Source organism: Kryptolebias marmoratus, linkage group LG4 (genome assembly GCF_001649575.2).
Source record: "Kryptolebias marmoratus isolate JLee-2015 linkage group LG4, ASM164957v2, whole genome shotgun sequence".
Lineage (NCBI taxonomy): Eukaryota > Metazoa > Chordata > Actinopteri > Cyprinodontiformes > Rivulidae > Kryptolebias > Kryptolebias marmoratus.
In genome coordinates, this window is record NC_051433.1 from 23,007,102 (window position 1) to 23,023,632 (window position 16,531).

General features: G+C 46.6%; 2 protein-coding genes across 5 annotated transcripts in view; one reads left to right on the forward strand and one right to left on the reverse strand.

Moving 5' to 3' along the window:
• Positions 1-4,794, reverse strand: part of si:ch211-232b12.5 (zinc fingers and homeoboxes protein 3) — a 17,550-nt gene extending 12,756 nt beyond the window's left edge. Inside the window, exon 1 of one of the 4 annotated variants that reach the window (XM_017430562.3) lies at positions 4,667-4,794. The gene's annotated coding sequence lies outside the window, so the exon portion shown is untranslated. Of the gene's footprint in view, positions 1-1,596; positions 1,712-2,099; positions 2,231-2,350; positions 2,575-4,666 lie in introns of those variants that run through there. The other 3 variants (XM_037975094.1, XM_017430561.3, XM_037975093.1) reach the window with 3 other exon arrangements.
• Positions 4,672-10,989, forward strand: fam83d (family with sequence similarity 83 member D). The gene is made up of 4 exons (XM_017430564.3): positions 4,672-5,196; positions 7,186-7,353; positions 7,457-7,581; positions 9,759-10,989. Exons 1-4 carry the CDS (start codon positions 4,705-4,707, stop codon positions 10,582-10,584), a joined length of 1,611 nt encoding a protein of 536 aa, XP_017286053.1. The 5' UTR covers positions 4,672-4,704; the 3' UTR covers positions 10,585-10,989.
• The last annotated feature ends 5,542 nt before the right edge of the window (positions 10,990-16,531 follow it).

Consider the following 16,531-nt stretch of genomic DNA (forward strand, 5'->3'; position numbering starts at 1 on the left):
TTTTTTTTTTTTTTTCTTGTGAACGCACAGTTCTTTTGGTTGGAACTGAGCAAACATGCTGGTTTAGTGGGGCTTTTGAGCGGGCTGGGCTTCGGTACGGCATTGGTCCGATGACAAAAGCAACACCAAAAAGAATGAAAGACCCAAATAAAAGTGAACCTGTGTAGAACGCCGTCCTTTCAGGTCAGGGAAAATAGGCCTGGGTATTGGCTTTCAGAGAATTTTCTGTGAGCATTACGAAGTATGCTGCTGAAATGGATGCATGTTTATACAAAAACAGCTTGAAAATAGATTCCGTTGGCATTAGATTGTTGATTTTTTTTTTCTCTCCTCTGAACTCAAGGAATGTTATACACTCCATGTTGGCTAAATCTGCAAATCATGACCATATGACCCTCCTCTGTATTCTCTGGCACCAGATTCATTTTGAGCTGTGGGAGGCACATAAAAACATACCATCTACAGCGGCTTTTGCTCGATGAGGTCAGAACAGCAAATCCTGAAAAGTGGCTCCAGTATTCGAGGTATATGAGCATGTTGTTGGGAGGGGAGTGGGCACTCTTGGCCCACTACATTGTGTGCCTGTATACAAACACTCAGCTGTGGCCATAACAAAAACTATGAGCTGTGCCTAATTGCAGGGAGTGCGGGATGAAAGGCAATATGCCTGGCCTCATTAGAGCAGTTCCGAGAAGGGAGATGGAAGACCGTTCCCAGGGATCTACAAAAGGGAATTGACATTCCCCCAGTGTAGGCGTCCTGTCGGAGTCAAAACCTCCACACACACACTGAACTCACCGGGCCAGGGCCGAGCGCGGTCTGCCGGAGCTGCGCGGCCAAGAGCTCATTTCCCTTTGTTTTGCCGCTCGCCACGCACGCCTGCGAATTAACTATCGGGGTGCGGAAAGTGCCCCACCAGAGACCGGACTGGACTCTCCACACAGCTGGGAGTCCACAAGCACCTAGTTTCTCAGGAGCACCTGGGAGTAGCACAGTCATCCCCTGCGACCTACATTATACATAACAAGATTACAGGGTTAAATAATTGAGACCCATGCCAAAAAAAAAAAAAAAAAAAAAGAAAAGAAAAAATGACCAGTGATTCATAGTTCGTCTAGCCTCCTGTTTGAATAATTTGGGGTTTTGGGCTGTGGACACTGACTTGGACCCACACATGATTCACACAGAGGCAACCTTAGTCAGCAGAGGGCCCTACCCTGAAGGCACTGAAGGCAGGGGGAGACACATGGCACTCCGAGCTGGGGCAATGTTTACGTACAGATACAGGAACTCATACTTTTTAATCCAATGCCTGATAGCTGCAGCTCTTATATGTTTGAGTGTGTGTGTGTGTGTGAGATGGTGGAGGGGAGGGGTGGAGGGCACGTTGGCAGGAGGAAGAGAAGGAAATTAAAAAGCAAATGAATCCTGTGCATAGATATAAGGGCCTTCCTTGTGGCTCTGGCGTGAGAGAGGTGGAGGTGGGGACTGAAAGAGAAATGATAGTTGCCGTGCAGTTTGAACACGTACGAAGCTCCCGGGCTGCTCAGCTTTAAGAGAGAAAGAGAGAGAGAGAGAAAAAAGCCCATTTCTGACCTGCTTACGGGCTGCGTCCAGCGCCGCGTTTGAAAAAAAAAAAAAAGTCTCTCCCAACTAAGCAGCACGGCGCGTTGTGCAATAAAATAAAGCAGATACGCCACATATAGCGCGCAGAGGGAGCGCAGGGCTGAGCCAAACCGGGGGGAGGTGGGGATCCGTCCAACGAGCTGACAAGTTAACCCGTTTCGCTCCGTTCACCAGGAAGGCTGTGGGGCGACACACACACACACACACACACCGCCTCGGAGCCGACTCCGAATAACCTTATATCCCCCCCTCTGGATCAAGAAAAAAAAGGAAAAAAAGAAATCATCCACCCGCCTCCTCCACCTACTGTCGCCATTTTATACATTGGCGACTTCATATCAACTGCCTCCGCCGCAGCGCCAGATGAAAATCCAATAATCAGCAGCGAGCCATGGTTTCGGTAAACAACTTCGGAGCTGGCAGCGCGGCCGGACCGAGCGAGTGTTCCGGTGTTGGAGTGGATGTGTCCTTACCTCGGCGGCGGAGAGATGGAATCCGACATTAATACATAAATGAATTGGTTGGTTTTTTTTTGGGGGGGGGGGGGACCAGCTCCGATCGCTTGAGCAGAAGAGGAGTCGAGTTTAGAAAAAAAAAGAAAGAAGAAAAAATCTAAATGATAATAATTAAACGAAAGAGTGGGGTGGCAGCTCTCCTCAAGTGAACCCGGTGAACTGGCGTGAACCCGTCAGTGACCACGGTAAGGTACATTACATTACATTACCTCCGACAGCCCTCAGCTACGCTGTATGGAGGCGGCTAAAACAACTACGGGCGGCTGTGCAGGACGAGGGAGCTCCAAAAAATTATAGCGAGTGTAGTTCCTATGAACACGTGACACGGAGCGTCATCCAAAATCCAAAAGCCCTTTCATCTAAAATTTTGGAGAGGGGCGGGGATGAGATGGGGATGTATGCGTGTGTGTGTGTGTGTTTGTGAGAGAGAGAGAGAAAGAAGAGGAGGAGGGTGTACTGTGAGCCCGGTGCACATTTTAGTTCTGGGGGTGGGAGGGTGGAGGGGGGTGAAGGGGGTAAAGCTGTGCTCTAAACTACAATAGCGGCACGGCGCTGGTTTGGATGTAGTTTAAATTTTGGAATCGGTTTCCCCTCGTCAAAAACTGCCTTCTTTATAATAATAATAATAATATTAATAATAAAGCTCTTTTTGATCTTCTCCACCCGAAGTTGATATTTAAAGCCCAGGCCTATATGAGACTTAAAATAGACATTTACGCACAGGCGTTAGGCGCCTTTTACGCAGATGCGCCGCAACTGCAGCCTAATTATCACGCCGATGCGTGACCAGAAAACAGAAAATCAACCAAAAATGAAAGGGTGCCCGTTGAGTTCCGCGGCCCTCGTGACCTTGTTGGCCTTCTGTGCGTAAAAGCGCTCAGACGAGCGCGCAACTCCAAAAACGGGCAGCAACAAGCTTATTATATAACAGGAAGAAAAAAAAAACAATGCAAATAAAAGAAATGGATGTTAGTTATTTACATAATTATAATGGCAAAAAGAGATGTGGTCACCCCAACAGTGTTGGAGTGTTGGATACAATGTATAGGCCCTAAGGATGGGCCTAAAATGGATTTGGAAATGTTCATATTTCCGCAGCTAACAGGTGGGCGGACTGTATACCCAAAAGGTCCACTGCATGAGACATAAATATGTATTCAGTGTCTCCTGAAGTGGAAGAACATGCAGGACCGACACACAGATTTGATCTTCCTTTTAAATCGGTCCCTACTGGATGGGGGATGTTGCACATAGCTGCAGTAAGAAACTGCAAAAGACAAGAAATATTCTGCGTGAGGACAATCATTCAGCTGCCATTAACAGCAACAGTCAGCCTGAGCACTGAACTTGCAGGAGAGTAGGAAAAAATAAAACAGAAAAAATTAAAAATGTGTGTTATAACATTAAAGACCTGGGGTAATTTTGGTATTAGGATTAATAATGTAATGTGCTTGAATTTTGTTTGGTTCCTTAGATAATTGGAGGGTGTGGTGGGTAGACTGCATGCAAATATGCATCAGTCCCCTTCACACACGTAAAACATTGTGTAGCTCATTTGAATTGTTTATAGTTCACATTTTATAACAGAGAAACGCCTTCATAAGTACTATATAGGTGTTTTTTCCAAGGTAATAAATAAGACTTATAAGACTCCTCCTATGTTTTATTTTCTTACAGTGATCATCTAAACACCACTGCTAATGTTACTTTAATTTTACTGTGACAATAAAACATTGTAGCTTTATCTGATCCTTTCGGATTAAACTTTATCATAACATCTATCAAGTTATTTACATGTTCTTCAAGGGCATTTGGTTGGAGAATGGCGTACTTATGAGTTTCTTAAAACTTAACCTCACTCCATTCTAACCAAAAAACCCACAGTTCTGCCCCCAAGCACTTACTCTCAAGGCACCACAGTGTTAACAAGACCTTTCCAGATATTTAATATTTCCTGGCACATACTGGTTAAAAGTCGAGCAGAGAGTTAATACTGTTAGGCTTTAATCAAAAATGTTCTCGCCTTTATTTATTTTATTTTTTTTTTGAGAAAACATTTGAGAATGATTTGCAAAAATGGAAATCCGAGCTCTTCACAGAGCCTTTCACAATAAGACGCTGGAACTCAACAAGTGTTTTTTTTTTTTTTTCTTTTGGCTTTTTTAAACCTGATTGATTGATCTTTCATCTGTTTTTTTTTTTTTTTTGGAGTTTTACGAACTGATGCAGCAATTGGAAACCTGTTTCTTTATCTGAACGGAAACCCGTCAGAGTGACACCTCTCACACTTTCGCTGCCGTTTTGTAACCGGATCAGAGCAGAGCGGAGGGACTGTACATAAGGATTGTTTGCCTCCGAATGAGCCAATCAGAGACGCCGCGGGCTTGAGCGACAGCCAGGCTCGACGAATCAGAAAACACCGTTCCAGTTCGACGACTTTTCAGCAGCCAATCAGGACGCGGCACGGACAGGAACAGAGGGAAACTACTAAATACAAATTTTCTCCCCTGGAGGTGAGACGTTACCTGCCTGCCGCTGTTAGGGGCAGCAAGAAGTCACAGCCATGGCTCTGTCGCAGTACCTGGAAGACTCCCCTCTGAGACTGGGTCCAAGACAAACCGGGTCCGACGGGCTGGACCCGCAGGAGGTCTACAACGAGAGGCACCGCTTGGCTCTGGAGCAGCTGCTGTCCGGAGGGATCGACGACTTTCTGGGCTTCCTCAGGAAGGAGAGGATTCCCAACTTTCTGTCGGACGACGAAATCCAGCGGATCCGGAGCGCCGCCGTGGCCCCGCGGTGCGCCTCCCTCCTCCACGGGGAGGACCAACAGGCGCTGGAGCCGTCCCTCGGCGGCTCCCTGGACTGCTCGTCGGTCACCTACTTCCCCGAGGCGTCCGACGTGGAGCCGCCGCTGCTGGAGATGGGCTGGCCCGCCTTCACCGCGGGGTCGTACCGCGGAGTGACGCGGGCGGTGGCGCACTTCCAGCCCAGCTACGGGGAGAGGATTTACAGCTGCAAGGAGACTGCGAGGAGGCTCATTAAAAGTGCCAAAGAGGTACACAGCACGCGCTTAAAAAGCCCGACAAATCAATAATTCACTAATTAAACGCGCATGCTGCAGGAGCTGAGTGAATTTTTTAAACCTTTTTAAATTCTGGTCAACAAATATTTCACTATATTTTTACTGAAGCACTTTGATGGATTTGTAGGACTTAGCCTGAAGGATTCAGTTTATTTATATTATTATTATTATTATTAAAGGCCGAATATTTGGCATTAAGTTTGGGGGTATGGCAAAAATCTCAGTTTCCTTTACAATAACATCAAGATTATGATTTTATCAGAATGTTTACAGTTTTTTTCCACTATTTTGCAAGTTACTGAACCGTGCAATCATATATATTAATATAAATATGTAGTGACAAGATGTTGTGACTGGGCTGTGAAAAATAAAACATGCCTCTACAACACTGGTTCCATAAGTTGGGGTCCACGGCCCCACTGTGGGTCTAGAAACACGAACTAAGGGGTCTCAAGATGATCTCCAGAAATCAAATAAAACCTAAAACTTTCTAGTAGCATTTCTTTAAGTAAAATATATAAACAGTAGTTTGATGAAAATATCACAACAGTTGACTTATTAACAACATATGTGCTGTTTTTTTTGTTTTTTTTTTACCCAGCACCAGCTGGGGTCTCAGGTCTCTGCTGCCATTATTTTGTGGGTCAGAAGCTAAAGAGTTTGGGAATCGGTGATCTCGAGCAACGACAGATAGAATGTGCTCTACAGCCACAATACTGCGATCTCTTCGCTTTGACAGACACTTTCTAACATCATCACATTCACACCCCTGTTTGGCAACATCGGACAATAAATCAAATCGCCTTTTCTTTCAACAATTCCTAAATCCATTTTGCACTTTCCTTGAACTAGTCACCTTGTTGTCCTTACAGATGTGACAGCTCTCCCTCAATCTAATAAATCCACGTTTTGATCAGAAGACGGGCAATATGGTGCTTTCTTTTCTTTCTTTTTTTAATTATTCAACAGAACCAAAAGGTTCCTGAAGGAAAGCACCTATCCACAAAAGAAAAGAAAAGAAAAGAAATAGTCCGGCATGGAGAACGTAAGGAGAGTTTACAGCTTCATCATCACCTCAGGCTTGTGTAGAACCTGCGTGCCAGATGTGCCTCAACGTGCTGAGCTCACCTACCAGAAACATTGCATTCCCTCTTTCGCCAGAAATCTTTAAACACGCTTGTTTTTTTAAATTTAGAGCTAAAAGGTGATGTGTCTTTATGTAGGGGTTGATAGTACGCTTATATTTTAATGCATGCACTTGGAATCCAGTGAAATATCGAGCTATTCTTATCTCCGTCCAACTGTAGGCCTTTTGTTCTTTTGTAATGCAAAACAACTCATTGCAAACACTCTTTATTGCACCTTGAAGCCACTGACTGTACTAACACACACTGCGTTCATACGCCGTTACTGTCCTGCTCAAAAGGAACAGCCTTCATCTCTCTGCCTTCCAAAAAAAAAAAAAAAGCGTCCACACATCATTATCCAAAAAGGCGAGGTGCTCCTGAGAAAGCAGCATGCAAATGACGCCAGCGTGAGGCAGTGAATTCAAGATACACCCGTGTCTAATCCCCAACATGCAGCCTTTAGCACAGCATGTGAAATTCCATTCCTCCTTGTGGAAAAAAAAAAAAGGAAGAAGAGAAATCTTAGGGCACCAAAAAAAAAAAAGCTTAGAAAGAAGAGAAAAACCCTTTAGCGCACCTACTTTCCTCCTGTATAAAAGTCATTTGTTTGCTGAGCAAGCATGGCTGCTGATTGCCATGGTAACAGACCACAGTCAATAGAAAGCTCATCAGCACACACATTACAGGGAGTGTGTGACAGAGATTCGCAGCTCTGTTTGAATAAGGCCTTGTGTTTGATAATAATGAAAACACAATCATGTGCTACATCTGTGCGAGCACGGCTGCAGCTCGAGCAGGAATTTTATTATATTACCTCTGTAATTTTCCACTGCAGGTGATTGCCATAGTGACGGACTCCCTTACGGATCTGGATATCTTCAAGGATCTTCAAGAGGCGTGCTCCCACCGCAAAGTCCCCGTCTACGTTCTGCTCGACCAGGCGTGCGCGCCCGCTTTCCTGGAGATGTGCCAAAACGTCGGCGTTCGCCTGGACGAGCTTCGGGTATGTGGTTGGTTCGGTTAAAAGAGGCCGGGTGTGGCTCCGTAAGGCACAAGCCGAACGTGTTAGATAACATCGTGTTCAAATGTGTCCTCAATCCTTCCAGCAAATGAGGGTGCGAACCATAACCGGTACGACGTACTACACGAGGTCCGGAGCGAGGATTACCGGGAAGGTTCACGAGCGGTTCATGCTGATCGACGGAAACAGAGTGGCGACAGGTTCCTACAGGTTAGAAGTTCACCACACGTTTCACCTGTCAGGCTGTAGGGGATGCATTTTTTAATTTTTTTCTTGGTATTTTTAAGCCATGCGTCATGTTCAACAGGACTGGTGGCAAACTGAACAGCAGCAACCTGGCTGCAGCCTTCACCCTGTTTACTAGATTCGTATAAAATGCCCTGGAAGGGAATGTTTTTATTGCTTCAGCTGTCACCAATAAAACAATGCTGCTAAACTGGAAATCCAAAACCTCTGTCAAGGCCACACTTTAGAAAGACCCGCTAATCAAACATGTATCCACGGGAAAATGAACTACTTCCACCCTCAATCAAACCAGTCGTTTGTCGTTTGGATAAAATTTGGAATCCAGCTGTGCACCATTTAAATCATTAAAACCTCTCCAGGATCTGTGGTCATATTGAACATATTCAATTAATTATTTGGTTTTCAAAGCCACTTTGATGTTTTTGTTTTTTTTTGTCAAAGTAGTATCTCGCTGGGCTGCGACCGTTGGAGGACTCAAAATCGCAAGAAAATACGTGCTGTGTTTTCCGCACTGTAGGGCGCACTGGATTATAAGACGCACTGTCAATGAATGATCTATTTTCAAACTTTTGTCATATATAAAGCGCACCGAACTATAAGGCGCATCCTCGCCTACCAATTTTTGTAACGTTGCGCGGACCGAATGCCGCGCTCCATTCAAAATGGACGATTTTGCTGCTCTAGCAGAGCTGGTTCGCCTGTATCAGCATTTATATGATCCCTCTATGAGAGATCACAAAGATAATCAAACAGTTCAAAACTCACAGAAGGATACTGCACCGATGTAAGCGTCAAGTATGAACGCCTCCACCGCTCGCTCAGGTCTGAGCGCCGTGCACGGAGCCCTGTGACTACAACTCAATCAATCAATCAACTTTATTTATATAGCACATTTTAAAAACCACAGGGGTAGCCAAAGTGCTGTACAATAAAAAGGAAATAGATAAAACAAATAAAGAGATAAAAAACGATAAATAGATAAAAGAGACATACACATACGAGTTCACAGCAGGTATGTTTTAGGTGCCAAGAAAGACAAAAAATCACGGTGTGTTAAAAGCCAAAGTATAAAAGTGAGCCTTACTGAGCCTTAACGCTGCGAGCGCTGCAGCTTTGTAGTTTACCAAAGTCGTACTAAAACATTAAGACTTCTTACATATATAAGGTGCTCCGGATTATAAGGAGCACTGTCTTTTTTAAAGAAAATTGAAGACTTTTAAGTGCACCTTATATTCCGGAAAATATGGTAATGACCAACGAGCTGCGCGGCTGCGTTTTCAGCAGCCAGCTTAGCTTTTTAAAAAATCGCAGTGAACTTTTGTGTGCGCCGCTCGCAAAGCTGCGTCCTTGGCCGTGGCCCACGTTGTACCCGTCTCGGCAGCCGTCCCCACGTTTATGAATTGGCACGCTTTGGAAACGAAGATAGAAATATCTGGACCAGTTTTCATTTGTCGTCGGTGTGGTTTTAAGACCTGGACGTTCGCCTCGGATGTTTTCTGTCAGAGAAGATCAGGTGACGAAACACAGCTGTGGCACTCTTGAGATGAGCCGGAGACACCTGCAAGTAAATTCAGATGGGTTCGAGATATGGGCTCAATATGCTCCTGATAAGCTGTAGACCAGAGGTAGGCAACCGTGGTTCTGAAGGGTCACTATCCTGCATGTTTTACTTCTTTCCCTGCTCCAACACACCTGATCTGGATCAATGGGTGATTAACAGGCTTCTGCAGAACATGAAGAGGTGATTTAACCACTGAATCAGGTGTGTTGGAGCAGAGAAACAGGGAAAACATGCAGGATGGTGGCGCTCGAGGACCAGGATTGGACACCTTTTAAGAGAAAAGCCGTCGCACGAAACATTCAAAGCTGATGTGACGGGGCTGCGTCCCTCTGCAACTAAATCGAGGACATTCAGTCGCAAGATATTCTGGAGACTCCCTCATGAAAGCTGTTCACTAACTAGTCCCAGCCGAGTGAGATACCATCTATAAGCTTAAATCTCTCCAATCTACCTCTTGTGCCTCTCACTATATGTCTTATTTCTGGTTTTGCTCATTTATTTACTTATCTTTAATCGTCTTTTCTTCTCAGTACTCAGTTGCTTTGTTTGCACGTCATGTTCCATCTCACTGCTGTTCCAGGTTCAACTGGACTGACGGCAAACTGAACAGCAGCAACCTGATCGAGCTCTCTGGGCAGATATCGGAGAAGTTCGACGAGGAGTTCCGCATCCTCTACGCCCAGTCTCTGCCCATAAACACCCGCGGACCTCCGGGTGTCCGCGCCGGCAGCGTCTTCGAGAACCTCCTCGTCAAACACCCAGCCACCTTCTCCCCGCACTTGGCCAGAGGGAAGTTCGCCGAGCCAGCTTGTCTGACGAGCACGCCCAGCCGCAAGCCCCCGACGTCTGCGTTCGAGCCGCCGTGCGAGGCCACGTCGCCAGAGCATCGGAAGGCCAGCCCGGAGTCCGACTCCTCCACCGTAGACGGGACGGAGCAGAAGCACGCGCGGGAGGAGATCCTGGCTGGCAGCGTGACTCGGCTGTTTCCTGCAGAGAGGCAGCCCGTCCCCTGCCACGCTTCCACTCAGACCAGCCGGTCGGTGGCGGACAGCGACAAGCAGACCGACGTCCAGCGTCTCCGCTTCGTCACGCCTCCGAGCGCAGGGCCAGCGCAGGGCACCTCGCCGTCCCCGTCCAGGCGGATCGCGGCTCCGGACGCCGCGTTAAAGGACACCTTCCACAAGCTGACCAAAGAGCGCCAGCACCACTACTCAGCCATCCGCTCCAAACTGGAACACATGATGACTTCGCTAACCGAGAGGCGAGAGCTGGCCGACGTTACCAACATGACTCGGGGGCTTGGCGCTCGCGGCAGGCAGAGGCTACACAAAGACTGTGGGCCTGGAGCGAATCCCACTCCGCCTGTTGAAGGTGCAGGAATGGGCACTTGGCCGAGAGCCAGATGAGTACACCAGTTTGTCTGCAGAGATTTTAGAGCTGCAAGGTGGTGGGTTAAAAAAAAACTAAACAAAAACGTTTTGTTTAGGAAAAAATATCTTTGGCTTATGCAGTAGATTTCCTTCAGTGTCTACTTTTTTTTTTTCTACCTTTTTTTATGATCATTTTGTGGTGATGGGATTGCAGAACTGACATTAACATTATGGACAAATTTGAACTAAAAACAGTGCAATAACACGTCCAAATAATGTAACAAAGCCTGAGTGGTCCGGAGTGGATCAAATCTGCTGTAGTGGGAGTGAAAACGAGCTGAAGTGCCGTTCTACTGTGGCTGCCGTAACTACATCTAAAGGTCAATCTGGAGAGCAGCTGCCTCTCACCGCGCCTCGGAAATAAAGTAATATTTTGCTTCATTGCCGTCTTGTGTTCCCATTTTCTTTGTCCCCCCCCGCCCAATTTACCCTCATTACTGCTTCAAGTTGCCGCCGCGTCCTTGTGAGGAAGCACGCCGCAAATATTTTGCACAAAGACTTCCAGGACGGACAAAGGGAGCGAGCCGTGCCAGAGCGACTTCACAAAGAGTGAGCACCTGCGCCGCGGGGTCTTCGCGCAATTAGCCAAGAGGCTGCGTCTGTGATGCTGGCACCTCGGCTGATTAGGCTGCCAATCACCGTCGCTGTCCAGGGTTGAATCTGAAGAAAGAGCTTCGTTGCAGAGCACAGGGAGAGCTTAGGAGGGATGTTAAATACACAAACAGATGGGGTTTTAAAACAACAACATTTGTTGTTAAATTAGGTCTTACATTCATTTTCTTTGGAATAATATGAATAAATGTTAACTTGCCTGAAATGCATCCAGAGTTGAGCTGCTGGTGTTTACAGATCTCTACATCAGCAGCAGTTTGCTCAAACTTCTCTTAAACAACATCTCTGTTGAGCTAGAAGAATGAGACGTGTTTAAAGGGAGATTCCAGACATTTTGAAGTAGGGGTTTTTATAGAGAAGTTATAGACCGTTGTATTAGCATCCTAAGTTTGGGAAAAAATTGGTTTAATTCTGACCGGATTGATGAGCTAATGGCTAGCCCAAAGTGGAAACGACTCCAGTGTCAAAAATGTTCATAGCGGCTCGTCCAAACACCATTTCAACGACCTTTACGCCGTCATCAGGTTATTTACACAGAATTCTATTATTGTTCATGCAAAGCAAATGACAGCAGCAGGTAGCTGTAGCATTTGCCTGGGAGTACTTCCAGCAGGGATTTTCTGCCAAAATAACCAAGTGAAGTGAACCTGGCGTTTACCTTGTAGTTTATGAAACGGGCTGACATGAAATACAGACGATTGGAGGGGTTTTGAGACGGCGGCAGTCCCACGCCCAAAAGTGGAATGCTGCGGTTCAAACCTTTCTATCAATGTTCGTTTCACACCGTGCGGTCATCCCAGCAGAAATATGTCATCCCTGTTGAAACTGCCCCCAGGTGCTCCAATGAGCCACCGCTGCTGCCGTTTGTGCTGGGAAACAATCAGCGGATCTTCTGTAAATAATCATCTGACTGCAGGTGAAAGGTTTACGTGAGCTGCTAAAAGGTAAAAATATAAAAACTGAGGTTGGAGTTACTCTGGTCTTAGCCGTTAGCTCATCAGTCCTGTCAGACTTCTACTCTGATTCTCCAAACTGAGGCTGTTCCGAGAGCCATCTGCAGCAGGTAAGATAGCAACTGTTCACAACTTTTCCACAGAACCCCTCCCCGCTTAAAGATGTCCGACCTAACCCAGCAGACCCAAACGTCCTGCTGTCAGTGCCTTTCCTCTGGTGTGAAGTGTTAAACCCCAGGGAGGAGATGATAACGGAATGGACCTAACGCCTCCTTCACCAAAGAATGTGCTCTCAGAACAGGCTGATGAGCAGGAAGTGGTTCAGCGACTGTGTTTTCACTAAAAACCCACATTTCCCCCCCATTCTCTGGAAGAACATAAAAAGCCACCTGCTGTACGCAGATGGAGTAACAAGTCGGAGGACCTAAACAAGGAGGAGCACTGGTTTCATCTGTCTGTTCTTTCTTGGCTTTTAAAGAAGAAAATGAAGCACAGGAAGCCCAACTGAGCACAATTAGTTGCTAACTGGACCCCTAATTAACCTCTGAGTTTGAGCAATTTATTGTTATTATTATTTTAAGTATTATTTGCAAATTAAAGGAGTTTATTTCCTGGTGTTTTGTTCTAATCAGATTCTTCACAGTGTAATCTTTACTGCATGGCAGACATGGAGTTTAACACAGCGAGGGTAGTTTATGATCGGAAACACTGTCCAAAAACAAGCTGATGCACTTGATTTAGCTTCAACAATGGACACTTTTAATACATTAGCAACAATAAATCAGTGATGTACGTGAACACACAGACAAAATGACACAAAACTGGGACATTCCAGTTCCACAACTGCTCCAACGCGTTTACTATTTAGCTCAATGATTGTATAAGAGAAACACATTTGGAGCTTTCCTCATTGATTGCCTTTTTCTTTTCTTTTTTTTCACCCACTTGTTTCAGTTAATGGCTTCTGCTAATATCACCTAATTAATTCATCCATCTTTCCATTTTCTTCCTTTTCGGGTTGTGGGTGGGCTGCTTGCCTTATCCAGCTAATTAATAATTGGTTAATTGCAAGTTGGAAGAAATTGCAACAATTGGACTGTGTGTGTGTGTGTGAGTGTGGGGAAAAGCTGCTGTTCCATTTGAGCCTAATTCACAGATAAAATTGCATTTCCCCCACACGTGCAAGTGTTGTTGCAAATGTCGTTTTTTGTGTATAAAAAGCGCCCCGTCCCCTCTGAGGCGCAGGTCGGCAGGGCGCCCCCAAACGCATCCGAGAAGTCTCCGCATTCATTATGGAAAACGACGCAGCCGAGGGGTGAGCTCGTCCACAAACAAACACGAACGATGGCGATACGTGAGAGACAATGGCATTTGCTTTTTAATTGGCTGCCGCGAAGCAGCCGCTGCCTGTAATCAAGGAAGCAGTGGGCGAGCAGCGGCGCATCAGCCCGCTCCCGCTGCATTACACTCGGCTCGCTGGGTAACAGAGGAGGCCCGCGTCTTCCGCCTCAGGAGGGGCAATTAACACAAAATCAAAAAATACATTTGTTATCTGCTTGGTTTTTCTTAATTAAACGGGCCTTTTTTCTTTCTTTTTTTTTTGGCCCGCTGCGCTCCGAGGCTGCGCTTCGGAGGAGCGCCGCTTGTGACTCGACTCGGCCACCAGGGGGAGCTCCGCCCTCAGATTCGACGTGGAGCGAGCTTTGCAGCAGGACTTCGCTCTCTGCTGCAAACACGCGCCGCAGCGTCTCCAAGCAGCCTTTAAAACAAATTGTTTCTGGTAAAACTGAAGCTTTAGTATTTTCCCGGTTTATAGTAAAGCTTCAGTCACTGATAACCCCTCCTGCTGCATGCGGGGTAAAGTCCTCAAGGGTGCCAGCGGATGTAATGGTATGTAGTTTTGTGTCTGTTAGCAAAATATCTCGTGAACGACTGGCCAAAGTTCAATGAAACTCTCAGAATCTAATCATTTGATGCACATCTACGACTGATTAACTTTTGGAGTCAGTTCAATTGAAGATGGGCGCCAGAGCTAAAACCCCAAAATGAACATAAGTCTGTTAATTTTTTTTTCAAATATTGTAGTGAAATTTGGTGTGGTAGTAGCAGAGGGTCATTCACAACACATACCCCGAGCAGGTGCTCATTGTGCAAGGTTTTTGTTCAAAACCTAAGCGTTAACTTCTGGAGTCAACGCTGTCTGTCTGTTAGCAAAATATCTCATGAGCCTCTGGACAGATTTTCTTAAACATTTCAGAAAGTAACCACAGGATGGGCACCTATGACTGATTCACTTTCAGAGCCGACACGCTTCAGGCTGGGCGCCACAGCCGATCAACCTTAGCCAACAGGAAAATGGCTCTAACGCAGTCCTTTTCCCAGATATCGAGCTCAAATTTTGTGTGGTAGTAGTTGAGAGTCATTCACAATGCATACTCATGTGAGATTGTCCAGAGCGACTAGATTCTCCACATAAGATGATCTCAGTCTAAAACTGGCAAGGAGGCTGGCGGGCAATACGCGTTCCTTCGAGAAATGCAGCGCCTTTAATTTTAGAATGAATTAAAAGCCACAGTTTTTGTTTTCCCCTGCAGACGAGAACAATCAGACCGCTCTCCTCACACAACCGATGGCTGGATTTAACTCTTGCACTGTGTGTTCATGTGTTTAAACGCATTACCAGGACTCCCAACTATAGCTCAGAGTTTCTACTAAAGCTCTGTTATGCGAAAGAAAGAGAGCACCGTCAGTTCCGATCTGGGCTCGGGGCAGAAGCAAACATCAAATCTGGCTTCTGGAACTCGATGGAGTCAGATGGCCCACCCGATGCTGAACATAAACCTTTTAATTACAGCAGAACGTGGCTGATGAGTTTGAGGCTTGATTACTTGGCCTTCATTAGTCAGATTGTTAGCTATAGTGGCTCCCAGAGGTGCCGTTTGGCATCTCTAAACATCGCCAGCTTCTGTGTTAAGCAATTACATTGACCCTAAAATCCACCCGAACAGGTGTGCACGCCCACACACACACACACACACACACACGCACACAACGTGATGTTCGCGCACTCGGGGATTTTATCAGCCTGCACGGGCCGAAAGGAGGAGTTTCAGTCTGTTCTTTAATTTGGAGAGAAGAACCTGACTAAAAGAAAACACTGATAAAATGTGCTGAGTCCCGCTGTGTTGAACTCGGCCTGTCCTAATGACTCCACGTTCGCCGAGCCCCCTCCTTGTTGTTTTGCACCAGGGGCTGCCGGCGGTTGTCGCCGCGGCGGGGAAGGGAGCGTTCTCTGCCTCGGGCCACGGCACCGCGATAACAAACGTTCGGCTCAGTGGAAAAAAACAAAACAAAAAAAAAATCAAGTGTGTCTGCACTGTGCGGTCAGGATTTGGCCGTTTGTTTGGGGCACGTGAATCAGATGCGGACGTTCAGTTTGCACAACACCCAGTCACTTCCTGTGTCGTAACTCCCGACGTGAGGCCGGGCCCGGGCCCGGGCCCAACGCAGGTGGACGGCACTGTCAATGGGCCCTTTGCGGCGCCGAGCCTCAACGCTCCGTCCGCCGTCAGCCTTGCGGGGGTGGGGGGTTATTTTTAGACGAGTACAGCTGCTCCCTTAGTGCCCACCCTTGAATCAGACATTAGATTTACGACACAAGTCCACGAGAAACAGCTGTAGCGTCTTGGCACTCCGTTATCTGAGAGGAATACATGTTATTTTTCACAATGCCTTTCCGCAGCAGCTGACATCAGTGTTAAACGCAGTTATCAGTGAGCGTCGATGCCTCACACTGTTTGGACGTTCGAAAACTGCAAAATCCAGAGCGTCCGGTGCTGCAGCGCTGAGTCAGAGTCCAGTCACAGGAGCACCTGAGAGCCAGCGCAGGCTCCGCACTTGTGCACAGCGCCTCTCCCCCACGGCAGCGTGCGTCTCTGCACGTTGGCCCAGCAGGCTGTCTAACGTCAGTGACAATTCTGCTTGTTTATCAAAAGAAAATACTTCCCGTTCCTGCTGAAAGTGGCCTGGTGTTTTCTTCTGCGTCCCCTACGGGGGCCCACAGAAAGGATTTCTGGGACTTTGTGTTTTGTACCAAAAACACAGATGTGTCCTTTTGTTAGTTTTCCCTGACACTGTGTCTAAGACTGTCACATGCTTATGTTAAATGTCACAGAGAGCGTTTGTGTGTGTGTGTGTGTGTGTGTCGGCACTAAACAAACTAATCCCCGAGCCACAAAGTAGCAGAAAAACTTAAAGTTTGGCTTATCTCCGTCAGTTTGTTGTCTGCATTATTTAAAAGGACACCTTATCAGCGAGGCCCGGCGTGTGTAGGCCCTCTCCACTGTGTGTGCAACACA

Excerpts from the sequence above, each read along its gene's own strand:
- fam83d (XM_017430564.3), top strand. The coding sequence starts at position 4,705 with ATGGCTCTGTCGCAGTACCTGGAAGACTCCCCTCTGAGACTGGGTCCA. Across the intron at positions 5,197-7,185 it reads TCATTAAAAGTGCCAAAGAG|GTGATTGCCATAGTGACGGA; the intron begins GTACACAGCACG and ends TTTCCACTGCAG. Across the intron at positions 7,582-9,758 it reads GTGGCGACAGGTTCCTACAG|GTTCAACTGGACTGACGGCA; the intron begins GTTAGAAGTTCA and ends CTGCTGTTCCAG.